At 37.6% G+C, this 15,903-nt stretch overlaps 1 protein-coding gene across 2 annotated transcripts in view; it reads right to left on the reverse strand.

Annotated features, from left to right (window-relative positions):
• Positions 1-1,730: 1,730 nt before the first annotated feature.
• The window catches only part of jam3b (junctional adhesion molecule 3b), a 97,027-nt gene continuing 82,854 nt past the window's right edge, over positions 1,731-15,903 (reverse strand). For both annotated transcript variants that reach the window (XM_055179330.2, XM_055179329.2), the window contains 8 exons: positions 10,178-10,237; positions 9,969-10,082; positions 9,730-9,882; positions 9,156-9,358; positions 8,667-8,766; positions 8,446-8,575; positions 3,941-3,995; positions 1,731-3,814 (listed from right to left, as the gene is read on the reverse strand). In XM_055179330.2, coding sequence (XP_055035305.2) covers positions 3,779-3,814; positions 3,941-3,995; positions 8,446-8,575; positions 8,667-8,766; positions 9,156-9,358; positions 9,730-9,882; positions 9,969-10,082; positions 10,178-10,237 — 851 coding nt within the window. In that variant the 3' untranslated portion in view covers positions 1,731-3,778. The remainder of the gene's footprint in view (positions 3,815-3,940; positions 3,996-8,445; positions 8,576-8,666; positions 8,767-9,155; positions 9,359-9,729; positions 9,883-9,968; positions 10,083-10,177; positions 10,238-15,903) is intronic.

The following is a 15,903-nucleotide window of genomic DNA, read 5'->3' on the forward strand; positions in this document are numbered from 1 at the left end:
CATCAGCTGGACTGATAGTGTAGCATTTATTGTAGTAAATTGTATTAATTCAACTGTAACATATTATAGTTATTCCTACACTATGTTGCTATCGTATTACGTTGCATCATATATTGAATAAATAGACTGTAGTAAATAATGTAGCATACTAAAATATTTATTATGGTAAGGTTGAAAAACACTACAAAATCTTACAGAAGTTTTTTTAAATAGTAAATGCTTGAAGTATACTACTATATTTTGTCATATGGGGATTTCATATAATAGTCCATATCACTGCTTTATATATTTCTTAAAACACTTGTTGGTTTTAATTTCTGTTTTAATTACAAATTTCTGTACACCCTACAAGAGTGTTTCCTAACCAGGGGGTCGGGGCCCACAGGGGGGGCTCAGCAGATTTCCTTGGAGGGCTCAAGATTACTTAAAATTATAGCATTAAAATAAGTTAAAACCAGCAAAAATCAAGAGGTTTCTTATTTATTTGGCCATTTTAGTAGCCAAAATAAGAAACACAAGCTTTAGATAATTTTATTTGGAAAAAAAATGAATGAGCGAGGGGCCTTCAAATATTTTTGTGGGCAATAGGGGGCCTCAGCAGATTTCCAAGGAGCCCTCAAGATTACTTAAAAATTATAGCATTAAAATATAAAATCAAGAGGTTTCTTATAGTAGCCAAAATAAGAAACACAAGCTTTAGATAATTTTATTTGGAAAAAAAATGAGTGGGGGCCTTCAATTTTTGTGGGCAACTAGGGGGCCTTGAAGTGAAAAAGGTTGGGAACCCAGGCCCTACAAGATAGCTTGTCACATGTGATGTTTTATTTATATGTTGTTGGCCTTGTGTATATACATTTACATCTTTCCATCAGTGTTTCTTAACCAGGGTCCCGGGCTCACAACAAACTTCAAAATGACATAATGATCTTAAAAAAACATTTAAATAAAATAAAACAAGCATTAAAATAAGCTTAAACAACTACAATCGAAATATTTCTTGACATCTTGGTTATTTTTATAGCAAATATACAGTACATCTTTTTATTTACAGTAGCCAAGCTCTAGATGTTTCACCTTTGTACACCAGCAGAGTGTGCTGTTTGCGCTTTTTAAAGATGGGACTTGTTTACACCCAGAAAAATTGAGTTATTCAGGGTGAAGGTAGATTTACCTACAGTAGTTAGGTGAGTGAATTAAAAGTGATGAACTCTGCCAGGGTCCTCGAGCACTGTTGTACACCAATCAGGTTACATACTGTGCAAATCCTATTTGAGGAGACCGCTGGGTAACAAGTGGATTGTGTCCGACACAGACTGTTGAATACAGTGGACCCTTGTTAGCTTGGAGCCCCCCGCGTTGTTCATATCTGCCCAATAAATATTCTAGAACCTGACATAACTAAAAATATGTATATTTACTATATATTTTATTTAATGAACTATCAAAACTACTTTTATCTATATTTATCTCTCAATTTTTTTCTCAAGCCCCCTTGAAAGTGTACTGAGGTTCCCTACTGGACCCCAAGCCTCTGGTTGAGAAAGGTAATGTATTTGTAATAGGTAATGTATTTGTGCGCAACTATAAAATAATCAAGACTGAACTAGATGTGACAGAACTCAGAATACCACTGGATTTTGAAGAAAAAACACCCAAAAACAGAAAAGTGTACTGTATGATGGCAGTAAAATGTAAAGCAGTACATTTTACAATAAAGAAAAAATACTGAATTTGAGAAAGGAGTTTTATTAATCACAAACGTACTGTTCAAGATTTCACACAGGATTTGTACCGGTCCCAAAGCGATGGGACTTTACATGAATTGAGTGAATGAAATAGGTTTCATTTAAACCTCAATAGAGTCTCCAAAAACAACCACAAACTCCAAAGAAACTAAAATGATTGAAAACATCTGCACCCAGCCTCCAAAAATCTTTCTCAGGAGTAACAAACAAAAAAATAACTGAGGAGCAGAATAATAGTGGAAATGGAGAAATGCTCTTTTGGCAGTCGGTATTTGGTACAGCTCTCCCTGCTTTTGTACACCCTAATAAAACAATTAATTCATTTTCTTGTTCCCCTCACAGTACAGCAGTGATATTTTGAGATACATGATTAAATCAGACTCTGGATTTCTATAATGTAGTACCTCGCTTTCTAACTTCCTAAAATCAGTTATGGGTATAGCATGAAACTTTTTTCTCCTTCACACTACATTTAGGCACTAATACATAATGGAATATCTACTTCTGCAAATAAATGCACAACAATAGGTCTATTTACAAATAAAAGAGATTATTTCATATGAGATATGCGTGTAAAATGTGTCAAACAGGGGGTGAATGTTATCATTCCTCTCAAACACCTGTTTTTTTTTTAAATATTGACCTGGTTTAATAGCGATAAATATTAGATTTATGAACGGCTACAGCATTTAAGGATTGAAAACATTAATTTCAATAGGAAATTTTCAATGACATCACAGAGTTTTAATAGCATTGTGGTGCTATAGTGTTAAAAGCATGTGTGGTTACTGTACTGTAGTAATCCAACAATTTTACGGCAATTTCGTGGATTTCATGTGTGAAGTGGCTATTATGATTTTACTGCAGAGGAAGGCACTTAAGAGGAATGATTCATGGTGCTTTACAAAAGTTAGCTGAGTACATGGCAGGTTAAAGAAAATAGTCTTACAATAACTATATCACTGAGTTCAGCTATGATTGTACTCTTAACACCTTTTATAGGTTAAAGTTATGCATGAATAGTCAAATATGTCCATAATCACAAAAGGCAGATCCCCTCTCTACCAAGACTAAATGTTTTTCATGGAAAGAGCATCATATTTGCCTCGTTCAGAATTGCCAATGTTTTGTTAAACTAAAGCACAGTGTAGCTCACAGTGGCTCTATATACAACCAGTACAGTTAAACCCCACAAATAATCCCTGTTATAATCAAAAGTAACATGGAGAGTGTCTATCACTCATATAAGAAACAAAAAAGACAGAGAAAAAAAACAACAATAATAAACAACCTAAACAGTATATTCACTATATACAAGATAAACAGTTAGCATAGAAGGACACTTAAAATCAAGGATACGCAGCACTGGTCTTTTTTGATATTTTCCAGCTTTTGCTGGTGTTTATCCAGTGATACTCGCAGTCTAAGACTATCTACACACATGAACATGGAACGTCGTATCACTATTTTAAATCCCAGCAGTATAGTAAGTAAATAAGACCTACGATTGAAGTCGGTGTAGCTGGATATGCTTTTAAAAGAAATCTACACTCCGAATGGTCTTTTACATCATTTTGGGATGTTAAATGACTAAAACTGAGGATGCAAAGTGACAAAAACGGTTGCTTATTCTCTCACAACCGAACTAGTTAAAAAAAATGTTAGTTAGTATTTTACAAACATTTATAAAAGTAAACCATTTTTCTATAGGCATTTTAAAATATATTCCATCAAAAATAGTTCGACAAATTTAGCTAGTACAAAACAAATGTTTTAGAAAGTTAAAAACGAAATTTTACAACTAACAAGACGCTACAGCTACCAAAGGGAAAACAAGAAACTTCTAGTGTCTTTAAAAAGTGATCAGAAATTTGCGATTTATTTGTCACCTTTGGCAAAATACGATTGATGTCGTAGCAAACGTGCCGTGGAGCAAAGGCACGTGCTGTAGTAGCGCCAGCCTTCATGTCTTTATGTGTGGGGATTTGTGTTTTGGGAGGTATATCGCCAATAACTATGTAATTCTGTATCCCTCAGATGACAAATGAGGATTTGTGCCGGAAATCCCCCTGAAAAAGAAGATTGAGTAAAGGAGGTTAAACAATCCCGTTTTAAATCACAAAATATCCATGAGATTTCTTAAGCCCTTGAAAGGCTTAATAAAAAAATCTTTTCATTTCATTTCATTTTCTTACCTCATCCTCTGTTCTCACATAGTCCACTCCATCTCCTTTTGCTGGAGCTTTGTAACTGAGGGGGAAACGTTATTTGAACTTTAATAAATATAATATTTGAAGGACAAAATCAAACAAGATCATTATTATTTAAAGTTATATACCGTATTTTCCGGACTATAAGTCACACTTTTTTTCATAGTTTGGCTGGTCCTGCGACTTATAGTCAGGTGTGACTTATATGGCAAAATTAATTCATACTGACTAACATCATGAACCAAAAGAAAACATTACCGTCTACATTCACGACAGGGTGCTATATGTTGCTCATGTAGCCTACCCCTGAAAAAAACTGTTAACTGAAACATTAACTTAAAGACAACAGAGAAAGACTTAACAAACCAAATGCCCCCAAAAAGAAGAATAATTTTCTAAATAAATGCGACTTATAGTCCAGTGCGACTTGTATATGTTTTTTTCCTATTCATGACGCATTTTTGACTGAGGCGACTTATACTCCGGAGCGACTTATAGTCCGGAAAATACGGTAGTTATTCATTTACTCCAAATATGATTCCATATACAGTAAGTGTAAAATCTGTTTCCATTTAAAGGGACAATCCACTTTTTAAACAAAATATACTCATTTTCCAGCTCCCCTACAGTTAAACATTTGATTTTTACCTTTTTGGAATCCATTCAGCTGATCTCCGGGTCTGGAGGTACCACTTTTAGCATAGCTTAGCACAATCCATTGAATCTGATTAGACCATTAGCATTGCACTAAAAATAACCAAAGAGTTTGGTTAAATTTTCTGTCGGTCTTAGTTCACGATGTAACTACAGAAGAGTCAAGTTTTAAATAAGAAAAATATCCAAACTTTTTGGTTATTTTTTAGCGCGATGCTAATGGTCTAATCAGATTCAATGGATTGTGCTAAGCTACGCTAAAAGTGCTATTGCCAGACCCGGAGATCAGCTAAATGGATTGAAAATGAGTATATTTTCAAAAAAAGTGAAGTGTCCCTTTAAAATGTTATTTTGAGATAAAACAAAAAATCATTTGTCGTGTAATGAAATGTGCACACCAAAGCTTTTAAACGCGGCTCAAAATGTCAGACAGACGCCGACTGCCAGCATTTTTTCAGCCAACCAACCACCATTTTTTTCAGCTGAGTGCTTTGGTTGCTGTGATACTTCTGCTTTGATTATCAGTCGTTGTACGATGCGCCAGTTTGTTGTTGTGATCATAGATATGTATAAAGGCTAGATGTCGCCCGCGCTGCTGGCCAACTGAGTGGAACGTCCGCATTTGGCGGCCATCTTTACCACTGGCAGCTCGCTCACTTGTAGCATTGAGTTTTAATGGTGCAGGTACTTTTAAATGACCATAACTTCCTTAATTTTGTACCGATTTCCAAACGGTTTGGTTTGTTATAAATAGGGTGGCCATTCGTGCCAGTTTCGTCGGACACGTCCGAACATGTTTTCGGGTTCGTTCTCCGGAAGTCGCGTTAGTCGACAGCATACGTCATCAAGGTTTAATATTTCGGGTTTAATTTCAGAAAAGCAACCGTTACATTTCAATGTATTTATGAAACTACAATGATTGTATCAGGGTTCCCACTCTTTTCTTGAAAAGATTTTCCAGGACGTTTCCAGGACATTTTCAGCTGCTACAGTGTGAGTCAAGTTATCACAACTTAGGCTGGGTAGTAGTGATAGTATCATATCATCATTGCTGATATCAGTTTAAAAATCCAAACTCTCACAGTCAAGCTGTATTCGCAATCAGTCACTAACGTTAGAAAATATTAACTATTATCGGACTTCTAAATTAATTGCATCTGCTCGCACCAAGGCACATTACGCATCTGGTATAGCATAAACTGATGAGTTATGTGTTTTTGACTCTAAATTATTTCGATTTATCCTATCTTTGTAACTGTTTTGTCAATTATATTGCTGAAATGGATAGACCTTTTGTAAAGCTAAATGTGTTTAAATGCAAAATCCATTTAGCCTACTGGTGTATGAAATGGATCTGAAGTATATCATATATCCCAAGCTTTGGAGAAGCTTTGCTATTTTCTACAATTGTACCTTATATTTTGTACATTTAACCAGATTGCTTAAAATGTTTATTCATTTTATTCATAGACACTTTTTCTAGCCATTCCCTGAACTGGGGGTTTTCCTTTCACTCAGTTTTGAATTTGCTGTCTTCCTGACATCGTCACTAACTCCTGCCTATAAAGGACAACAGAAATTTGAAAGTCTAAAACTACTTATATTGACTGATTACTGAAATTAGGCCTACTTTTCATACCTTAGCATTTTCATATCTTTCATATTCTATTAGGGGTGTGACGAGGCACTTAATCCACGAGACGAGACACGAGATTGGGTTCACGAGAACGAGACGAGATTTTTATTTTATTTTTAAGAAATTCTCAATGATAAAATAAATGAATGGGGAAACTGAAATCACATTATTTTGAAATGTTTTAACTAATCTAGGACTGTCCCTAACAATTATTTTGCTAATTGATAATGAAGTCATTTGATATTTTTGGTAATAAAAAAACAACCTTTAACATTACATAATAATGACAATGCAATAATAATTCGTCCAAATAAAGTATCAAAACTAGTAAACACATTTATATAGCCTAAAAAAACAGAATTATGTACTATAACAAATGCCTACAGGGGGCGGTAAATGACCCACTTCAGTTACTTTAATTTTAAACGGATGCTTTTAGCCAAACAACGTTTAAATCCATTTAAATCTTTAATATTTGTCCAATTCTTTACAGTAGAAATGATACAGTCACTGTTATTATTGAGCAAGATTTAAAAAGCAAACGCAATAAAAGACGTATGCAGTCTACAAATGCAACCTCTGGATGCAGCATTTTGTATAAGAAACGGCCAGCATTTGACCTCCCAGAGAAAACTTGTGACATAATTAATTTCGCGATACATATTTAACCGCACGAGATCTCGTCACACCCCTATATTTTATGCATTATACTTACTGTACAGAACACATTATTTTTTCACTTAGACTTCGACTCGAATGCTTTCACAGTGAATCCTTACGTGTAACGGTTCACATTTACCAAAAGCTGGCAGGTACACACACACGTACACACACACACACGTACACACACACACGTACACACACACACACACACGTACACACACACACGTACACACACACACACATTACCTTTTTAAGCCCAACTGCAGCAAATGGGGAACGGGGTACAGAGAGTGAGGCAGAGCAGTGCCATTGAGTAGAGCGGTGCTGAGGCAGAGGGGAGGAGGAGAGGGACGGGAATGTTACGTTGTAGGTTCAGTAGACTTGTTATTCTCTGCTTTTCTACAATGATTAGCTGAAACTGCTTCACCACGCTGCTGAATCGTGTTGTCAGACAGGAGTACCGCACGTGCATATTTGCCACAGAACTCACATGTCCGTAGTTTAGAGGGGCAAGTCCTACCAGCGTACTATGTCGTCAAATTGCGCACTTGCTACGCAAACGCGTACATTGGCAGGTATGTGTCACGTGGGGCGGTGTGCTGGCTACATGCGGAAATGAAGGAAGAAAGCGCTCCAGCCCAATATTACACGTTAAAGGCAGGTCAAAACAGACATTCATGCATAACATTTTTAACCCGTTTGCGTTCATCCTACCAGGAGGGAAAATAATTTTCCAGGACAACGCAAGCGTTTCCAGGACATTTGACGTTTCCCCCCATTTTTTATGTGTTTTCCAGTACTGGAAAATTGGTCTTTCATTTTCCAGGTTTTCCAGGTTTTCCAGGACGCGTGGGAACCCTGTTGTATGTCTTAAAAGAAATAAATCTGTATTTTTAAAATGTATTTTACCTGAAATGTGAGAACCTCGATGACGTGTGCGGTCGAGCAACGGGACTTCCTGAGAACACACCCGAAAACATGTTTGTGATGTGTCCGGCGGAACTGGCACGAATGGCCACCCTAGTTATAAACGTCAAAGATGTACCAAGTGACACTGCACACTTATACTAAAAAAAAAATTCATGAAACATGTTAAAGCATCCAAAATTATAGCCACGTTAATAATGTTTGTAAGAAACCAAACTGTTTGAAAATTAGTAGAAAACTGAGCAAGTTATGGTCATTTAAAAGTACCTGCACCATTAAACTTAATGCTACGAGTGAGCGAGCTGCCTGTGGTAAGGTGGTGATGACGTTAGAGACTCCGCTTTAACTCATCTAGGCTTATACATATCTATGGTTGTGATGTTTATCCCGCCCCTCCTTCACTGTGATTGGACGGCCGTGTGAAAACTGACATTGACAAGCTTTTCACCCAAAGTTGAATATTTTCAGCGCTGAAAAAAAACGCCAACTGCTGGCTTTTTTGAAAAACGCTGAACTTCCATTGGAAACAATTGAAAACATATGCCGATGTAAAAGCTTTGGTGTGCACGCCCCCTAAAACAACGAATTAAAACAGCTGTCTTCCACTTACTTGTTTCCTGTCTGCTTCTGGCTGCTGAAGTAGCCTCGCTTGTAGGCACAGAAGATGCCTACTGTTATACACAAAAGTACAACCACCACAACCAGCACACCCAAGATGATTCCAGCGATGTTTATGTCATCTAAAAAATAAGACACATGTGAGATCAAGCAAAGGCTTTGAGGTGTTCGGTCACATGTTTGTGTGTGAAAACCCTAATAAACAATACGTACAAACTTCCATCTTCTGTGGCGCACATTCAGAGACCCCAGCCTCATTCTTGGCTCTGCAATAATACTCCCCGGCGTCCTCTTTTCTGACGACACTGAATGTCTGCAGACCATAAATTACAGTGATGTAAATGTTTTTGCACAACGATCGAAGGCAATGAAACGTTTTGACTGTGATGCAAAGTAAGCTAAAGGTCCGAATCATTGTGCTAGCTGCATAGTAAATCAACGATCCCTTCAGACATTGTGTCCTTAAGGGGAAAAGTGTCTCTAGTGAAATGCATGCAGGTCAAACTTTAAAAAGTGGTGTGAAGGTTGACGAGGGCACCGGGTACAAATGGCGGAGAATGGCACTCTGGAATGTGCAAATGAGGGCAGCAGATTCCCTTCATGGCCGGGCCCATCGCACATCAACTGGCTCCCTAAAATATCCTCATCGCCGTGCCTCCGCACCTCTTTTTCTGCATCTGCACGCTCCCCCCAAACACTCACCAGAGTTCCCTTCTCTCGGTTCAGGGTGTAGCTGGAGTTGAAAAACTTCGGGCTGCTTTTGGGGTCAGACGGGACTTCCTCCTTGTTGCGGAACCACTGGTACTGGGATTTAGGGAAACCGTCGTCCTCCTCGCAGTGCAGCTCTGCAGATTTGCCCACCGGCACCGACTTGGGTACTGAGCATCGGGGCACTACGGGCTTCACTACGTGTCACACAAAAGAAGCCATCTTAACATACTTTCACAGACCATGTTGGAGCATCCTTGCACACATGTACCATAGTTCAAGACTGCAAGCATCCTGGCCAAGTGACCATTCTGCTCGTTCCCCTTTTAGATCCCTGATTAAACTCATATGCAGTTTCAGAGGTTTCCTGATATAGCCCAAGGCACGCCCTGCAGCTGAGGCAGGGCAGAAAGCATCCTCAAATGTGCGCCAAGGGTGGGCGAGTTGACTCGCCGCTTCTCATATTACGTTGCAGTTGGTATGTCAAACAATGCTTTACAAAAAAACTTTAAAACAACTATTTAAATGTAAATATAAAAGTATCAGATGAAAATTAAAGATATATTACCTCTTACAACAAGAGATATCAGAATCTCATCGAAGGATTTGGTATCACGGTGGGCAGAGACCTCACAGCGGTAATCTGCGGTGTCGGATCTTGTCGCATTTAAAATCACTAAAGTTGCAGGTTCTCGAATATTTGCTCTTCTCTCCAAGTCCCCTAGAAAAAAAACACATCTCAATTCAAGTACAAATGCTAACTGTGTATGTTTTATGGCTGATGGTGCTGTGTTGGGTATAGGTTACCTGTTATTTTATTATTAAAAAATACATAGCTGGGCTCTCCGTTCTTAATCTTCTTCCATTCTATTCTGGGTTCTGGAGTGGCGAGGGACTCTATCATGCAAGACAGCTCGATTGCTGTATGAGGAAACAAAAATAAAGAGAGCTTAATGTTATACCACCATAGTAATGCACAGCTTATTACTATTTTACTATATTTATTATTCCCTTACAATCAAACTCATTGACCCATGGTTTATTGTTTGCCGTCTTCAGGATTACTGCCAAAGTGCCTGCAATGAGAAGAGATAAACAACATCAGTTTTTTGTTGAATTAACTTAATTGGCCGCTGACATTTTAAGCACGTTGTTTCCTGAACTCTTCGAAACATTCCCGAAACTCAATTAACAGGCGAGTTCAACGTCCAACCCCTCTGCCCTGACAGCACACATTCTTCGCATCCCTGCGAGCCGTGAACGGATATGTTACAATCCATTTTTAGTTTCACTTTCACAACAAACGTCTCCTGATGTGAATCATCATGCCACGGATAATTGTGTAGACTGATGAGCGGTGTTACGAATGCTTTGTTACGAATAAAGGTGAATGCCAGTGTGTGGCTTTAATAGCATGTAGGGGCGCGTGAAGTTAAGCGTATGCTTGTTAAATCAAAAAGGTCAGTGGTGAAGTTCATACTATTTTTAGTATTATAATGTCTCCTTGCTTTTTTCCAACGTCAGGAAAACGTGTAAATTCATTTGCATCAGCTGAGCTAGTAAATCGGGTCATGGTGAAGATAATAGTCACCATACGGTCAGATACTGTATGTACAACAGATCTAAACATGTTAAAGGGTTCTGAGTCTATTTGTAACCTCTGACTGGGATGAAAAGTGAAACGTCCAATTAAAAATAACTGCGGCGGGCGAAATTGGAAAAATAGCGCAAACGATATCCAAACAAAAAAGCTTATGATAGCATTACGAAGTCACAATATTTGCACTTTTAAGGAGACTAAGCTTATAAATGGCTTAGGCCGTACTTGTCCCCGTATATTTAGCTAGAATAGAAAAAGTATTTGAACATTGAGGAAAACTACATGCTTGACCTTTCAAGCATTTACCACCTGGGTATGGCATGAATAAGCGGCTATTGAGAGTAACAGCGTGATGACTATTCACAACTACTAATATAGTCAACAGCAAGTTTAACATAATTTTACTTCATATCCATAATTAAATATAGACAAATAAAAACACATATCAAACAGAAATGCAATATATTTACAAAGGCAATAGATTCAAGCCACTGGAATTTTAATGCCTCTGTGATTGGGCTTAGTATAATTTTTATGAATATTTGATGGTTGTATTGTGGGACAAGGCTCTCGAGAAAGCATCCAACACAAAACAAGGCTGGTTGTACAACAGAACAACAAGCGTGACAACAAATCTGACAGAGAAACCACATCAGTGCACTAACTAAAACACAAATATGTGGAAAAGACATACATTGGTAGGGCTGGGTATTGGCAAGGACTTCACAATACGATATGCATCACGGTACATGGATCATGCTACAATTCATCGCGATACGATACGTTGCGTGCTACGATGCGTTACGTGCTACGATACATTGCAATATTTTTTGTCTTTTTTTATCTTATTTTATTTTAAAGCCAAAATGCATCCACGCGAAAGCTGCAGGTGTTTTAAAATTTTCTGCCATTTTTTACTCCCGCTAACTTCTGAGACATTGGCCGTATATGACAGACAACTGGACAGCGACAACTACAGCAGCGACGGAGGAGGTCGTTTGACTCACACAGAGGGATTATTAAAATACCGTTAGTAGAGATCGAAATACGGATACAATATCGTGTATCATAATAGTTAGCACGACAATATATTGGGATATTTCTTGTTTTAGAAATATTTTACTGTAGGTTATAATTTTAGAAAAGCTGTCATTGAGAATAGTGATAGACCAATATATCAGCTGGCCGATTTTTGCGAGTTTTATGTTTATCGGCATCGGCCGATATGTGGCGGCTGTGTTCGCCGATTTTTTTCCGGAATTATTTACTGACAGAGTGCTGGAAGCCGCAAATGATTGCAGGTCATGTGACTAAAAACAACCAACCTTTCCACGACAACATCGAATGCAAAGCACGTTTTTATTTCTCATCTCTATATATATATTTGTAGTAGGAAAGCGCTAGAAATCAATATCCTTTGCTGATAGTTCCTCTTCATTGTGGAGAGTGCAGTTCATGGTTCCATAGCACCCTCACCTGTTTTTACTATTTGTTCAATAAAGTGTTTTTAAGTTCAATAAATGTAACTTTTTTTAAATTGAAACTTGTAACATTTGGCATCATCATTGTGTCATTTTTATGGTGTAAATTGAGTGAGCAAAAGCAGTATCGGCTCCAAATATTACCTCAAGAAAATCGGCAGCCTGTATCGGATAAGGCTGATGAAACAAAAATCGGTATCGGCACTAAAAAATCCATATCAGTCGATCCCTAATTGAGAACACACCACCATATGCAAACCTTAGCAAACAAAGTTGTGGCATGCTCCTATGCTAGTACTTCCTGTCACTGTTTAAGTTCAGTGATAAGAAAAATGGTATCTATTGGTCGGGATGTAAACTGTAAATGAAACAACTGCTATAAACCTTGTATCGATTGATTTTTTTTAACAAATATCAGTATTGCTTTTTTTTTAGAATCGATACAGTATTGCCAAACTAAATATTACGCTATTCGCCAAAACATGTATCGATATTTTCTTAGATTCTTATGTAAACAATAAGCATATCTGAATTGTGCTGCGTCATATCTGCTTTAATTCTTTAAATGAATATTCCGTTTTCTTAAAAGAAAAATCCAGATGATTTGCTCACCACCATGTCATCCGGGGTGTTGATGTCTTTCTTTGTTCGGTCGAGAGGAGGTTGTGTTTTTTGGGGAAAACATTGCAGGATTTTTCTCATTTTAATGGACTTTAGTAGAGCCCAACATTTGATACTTAACTCAACACGTAACAGTTTTTTTCAACGGACTTTCAAATGACTATAAACGATCATAAACGAGGCATAAGGGTCTTGTCTAGCGAAACGATTGTCATTTTTGACAAGAAAAATAGAAAGTGTCCACTTTTGGACCACAACTTCTCGTCTAAATCCGGTCGTGATGCGCCAGCGTGACCCCACGCAATACGTCATGACGTCAAGAGGTCACAGAGGACGAACGCGAAACTCCGCCCCAGTGTTTACAAATGTGTTGAAAGAGGACCGTTCCTATGTTGTTGTATGTCAACTGATACTAATTAATGTCTTTGTGTCAGTTTATTGTTTAAAATGGTCCGCAAATTTGCGTTTTATATATGTAACACGTGACCTCCCTACGTCACTACGCATTTACGTTAGGTCGTGCTGGACCGGACCTAGACGAGAAGTTGTTGTTTAAAAGAGCATATTTTTTATTTTTCTTGTCAAAAATGACAATCGCTTCGCTAGATAAGACCCTTATGCCTTGTTTGGGATCGTTTATAGTCCTTTGAAACTCAGTTGAAAAAAACTGTTAAGTGTGGAGTTACACTAAGTATTAAATGTTGAGCTCTACTAAAGTCCATTAAAATGAGAAAAATCCTCAAAAAACATAATCTCCTCTCGACTGAACAAAGAAATACATCAACATCTTGGATGACATGGTGGTGAGCAAATCACCAGGATTCTTCCTTTAAGAAAATGGAATATTCCTTTAATGCAACATCAATACAAAACAGAGACACCTGTTTCTCTCTTGTCTTTTTGTTTCAGATGAGATCGCACCTTCAATAAAAACAGTGATTTTTTTATTTACTGGCATAATTTTAATAAGTCTATCTATGACGGATGTATGTTAATAATCTGTAAAATGTGACCCTGCCAGTTTCAGAGAGGCAGGGCATAGAGGAGCAACAATAATGTACAGTATGTGGAAAAAATATTTCTTTGAAACATAAACCACGTGAACACATTGTATTATACCAAATACACAAAATAACATTGTTTTAGCAACGTAATAGGCGCTCTTTAGAGACATCATATTTTTACAGAATGTTCTTTATATTTTATAGCCAGGCAGGGTCAAAAATACTTTTATTATACACATCAGAAACAGTTGTGTAAGAGTTGGGAATTAGGACCTGGCAACACAATATTATTACGATATCTGGGTCACGATATGATAACATTGCAAATCTTTGTTTAGCGTACAGTTATTCAAAAACATTGTGACCTTTTAACTCCTTTGTTTCTTTTTCTTCGAATTGGACCTTTGTTCTTAATGCATTATTCTTAACTATCGGCCAAGTATTGATTCTAGTAAAAAAGAAAATACATACAGTATATTAACCTAATGCTACAGTATATGTTGTCTAGTGCATACAGACTTGCTAAAATAAAAATACAGATTATTGTAGTTAAAAGATTCAGAAAATTTCACACCTCATATAGTTATATCCTCATCATTTACTTTTTCCTAGTTTGAAGTAAATAAATATAGTTTTAAGTTCAGAGGTTTTGGGAAGAGCTGCTGACCACAGTTCTCTGGCATAATGGTACAGGATACAGGATGTGTCTACTACCGCACACACATGCATGCCTACATCCTTTAATGTGATATCTAACCCAGTGTCAGCAGATGGAGGATACAGAGGCCATTAGTGTATTCAAGCCTGGCCTTTCTGTGCCTTGCAAGGAGTAAGTGTGTGAAGTGAAGTTTGTGAGTCTAACCCCCTTGTTTCTTTTCTGTTTCCACATTCATTCCTCTGACATGCTGGTTAAACAACAGCATTACCAAATGACAGCCTGTGTTGTAAACGGTAGGATATCTAACATACAGCTCACCATTCTGTGGAATGTCTGTCCTGTCGGGCAATGTCTCTAAAGGTCTAATGCTTTTGTGGGATAACTGATGCCATAAACAAGGCAGGTACTCTATGACCTACATACCCTGGTCTATCTGTTCCTGTTAGGAAAGCACAGCTGGATGAGTTGTGACAATCCGAGTCTGAGCTTTATTCTTCCACTTCTTCCTTTTAGAGGCAAACTGTTGGTTATCTCCAGTAATCTTAGTGTAATGCCCTGGTAAAATCCTAGTCATTATAGAACTGACTAATACAATAGACTTATCTTTTCCTGACTTTCCTCCCTCCATAATTTTCATATCTACACAATGCATCACTGATAAGTCACCTTACCAATAATATCGCACTTGGAAAAGTCAGGAAAAACCCTGCATCCGAAACCGCATACTTCAATATATAGTAAGCGAAAAGCACTAGGCTAAACCAGTGGTACAGTATGTCCGAATTCAGTTTTCCAAAAACAGTACAGTAGGTGAAAAGTACCTGGATGACCAACCACTTCTCTCAAGTGTTAATTCGATGGATCCTTTACTATCCCGGGAGAGGAGTTATCCAACAAAGAAATCAAAGAAGCGTTGTTTGTCCAAAAGTGTTAACGCGGCACCATTTAAATCCAACTACATATAGGCCTATTAAACCAGCTGTCCCTTGTGGTTAAGTTGCACTTGTTTAACGTCATTCCAGTTAACGACTGACTTGATGTTATGACGACATATGTCACGTGATGTAACAACATGGCGGATGTAGTATGTCCAAATTCATTCATACAATCCATATTCCTACTATCTGGTACCTACTGTTTTAACAGTCGATGAGTAGGTGGTACTTCATCTAATTCAGTATGTACTGTCACAGTATGCGATTTCGGAAACAGTTTAGGACAGTGTGAAAGTTCAACAGAATTGGCAGAACCAGAGGAGGCCATTTTCTAATTCTGGCAGCAATACTTAACTCAACACAGCCATCTATGGAGAAACATTACACCACAGAGAAACAAATTATATACAGCCGGTATCACGGGGCTGTTTGGACAGTCTCCG

This window comes from Misgurnus anguillicaudatus, chromosome 9 (assembly GCF_027580225.2).
Source record: "Misgurnus anguillicaudatus chromosome 9, ASM2758022v2, whole genome shotgun sequence".
In the NCBI taxonomy this organism is placed as follows: Eukaryota; Metazoa; Chordata; class Actinopteri; order Cypriniformes; family Cobitidae; genus Misgurnus; species Misgurnus anguillicaudatus.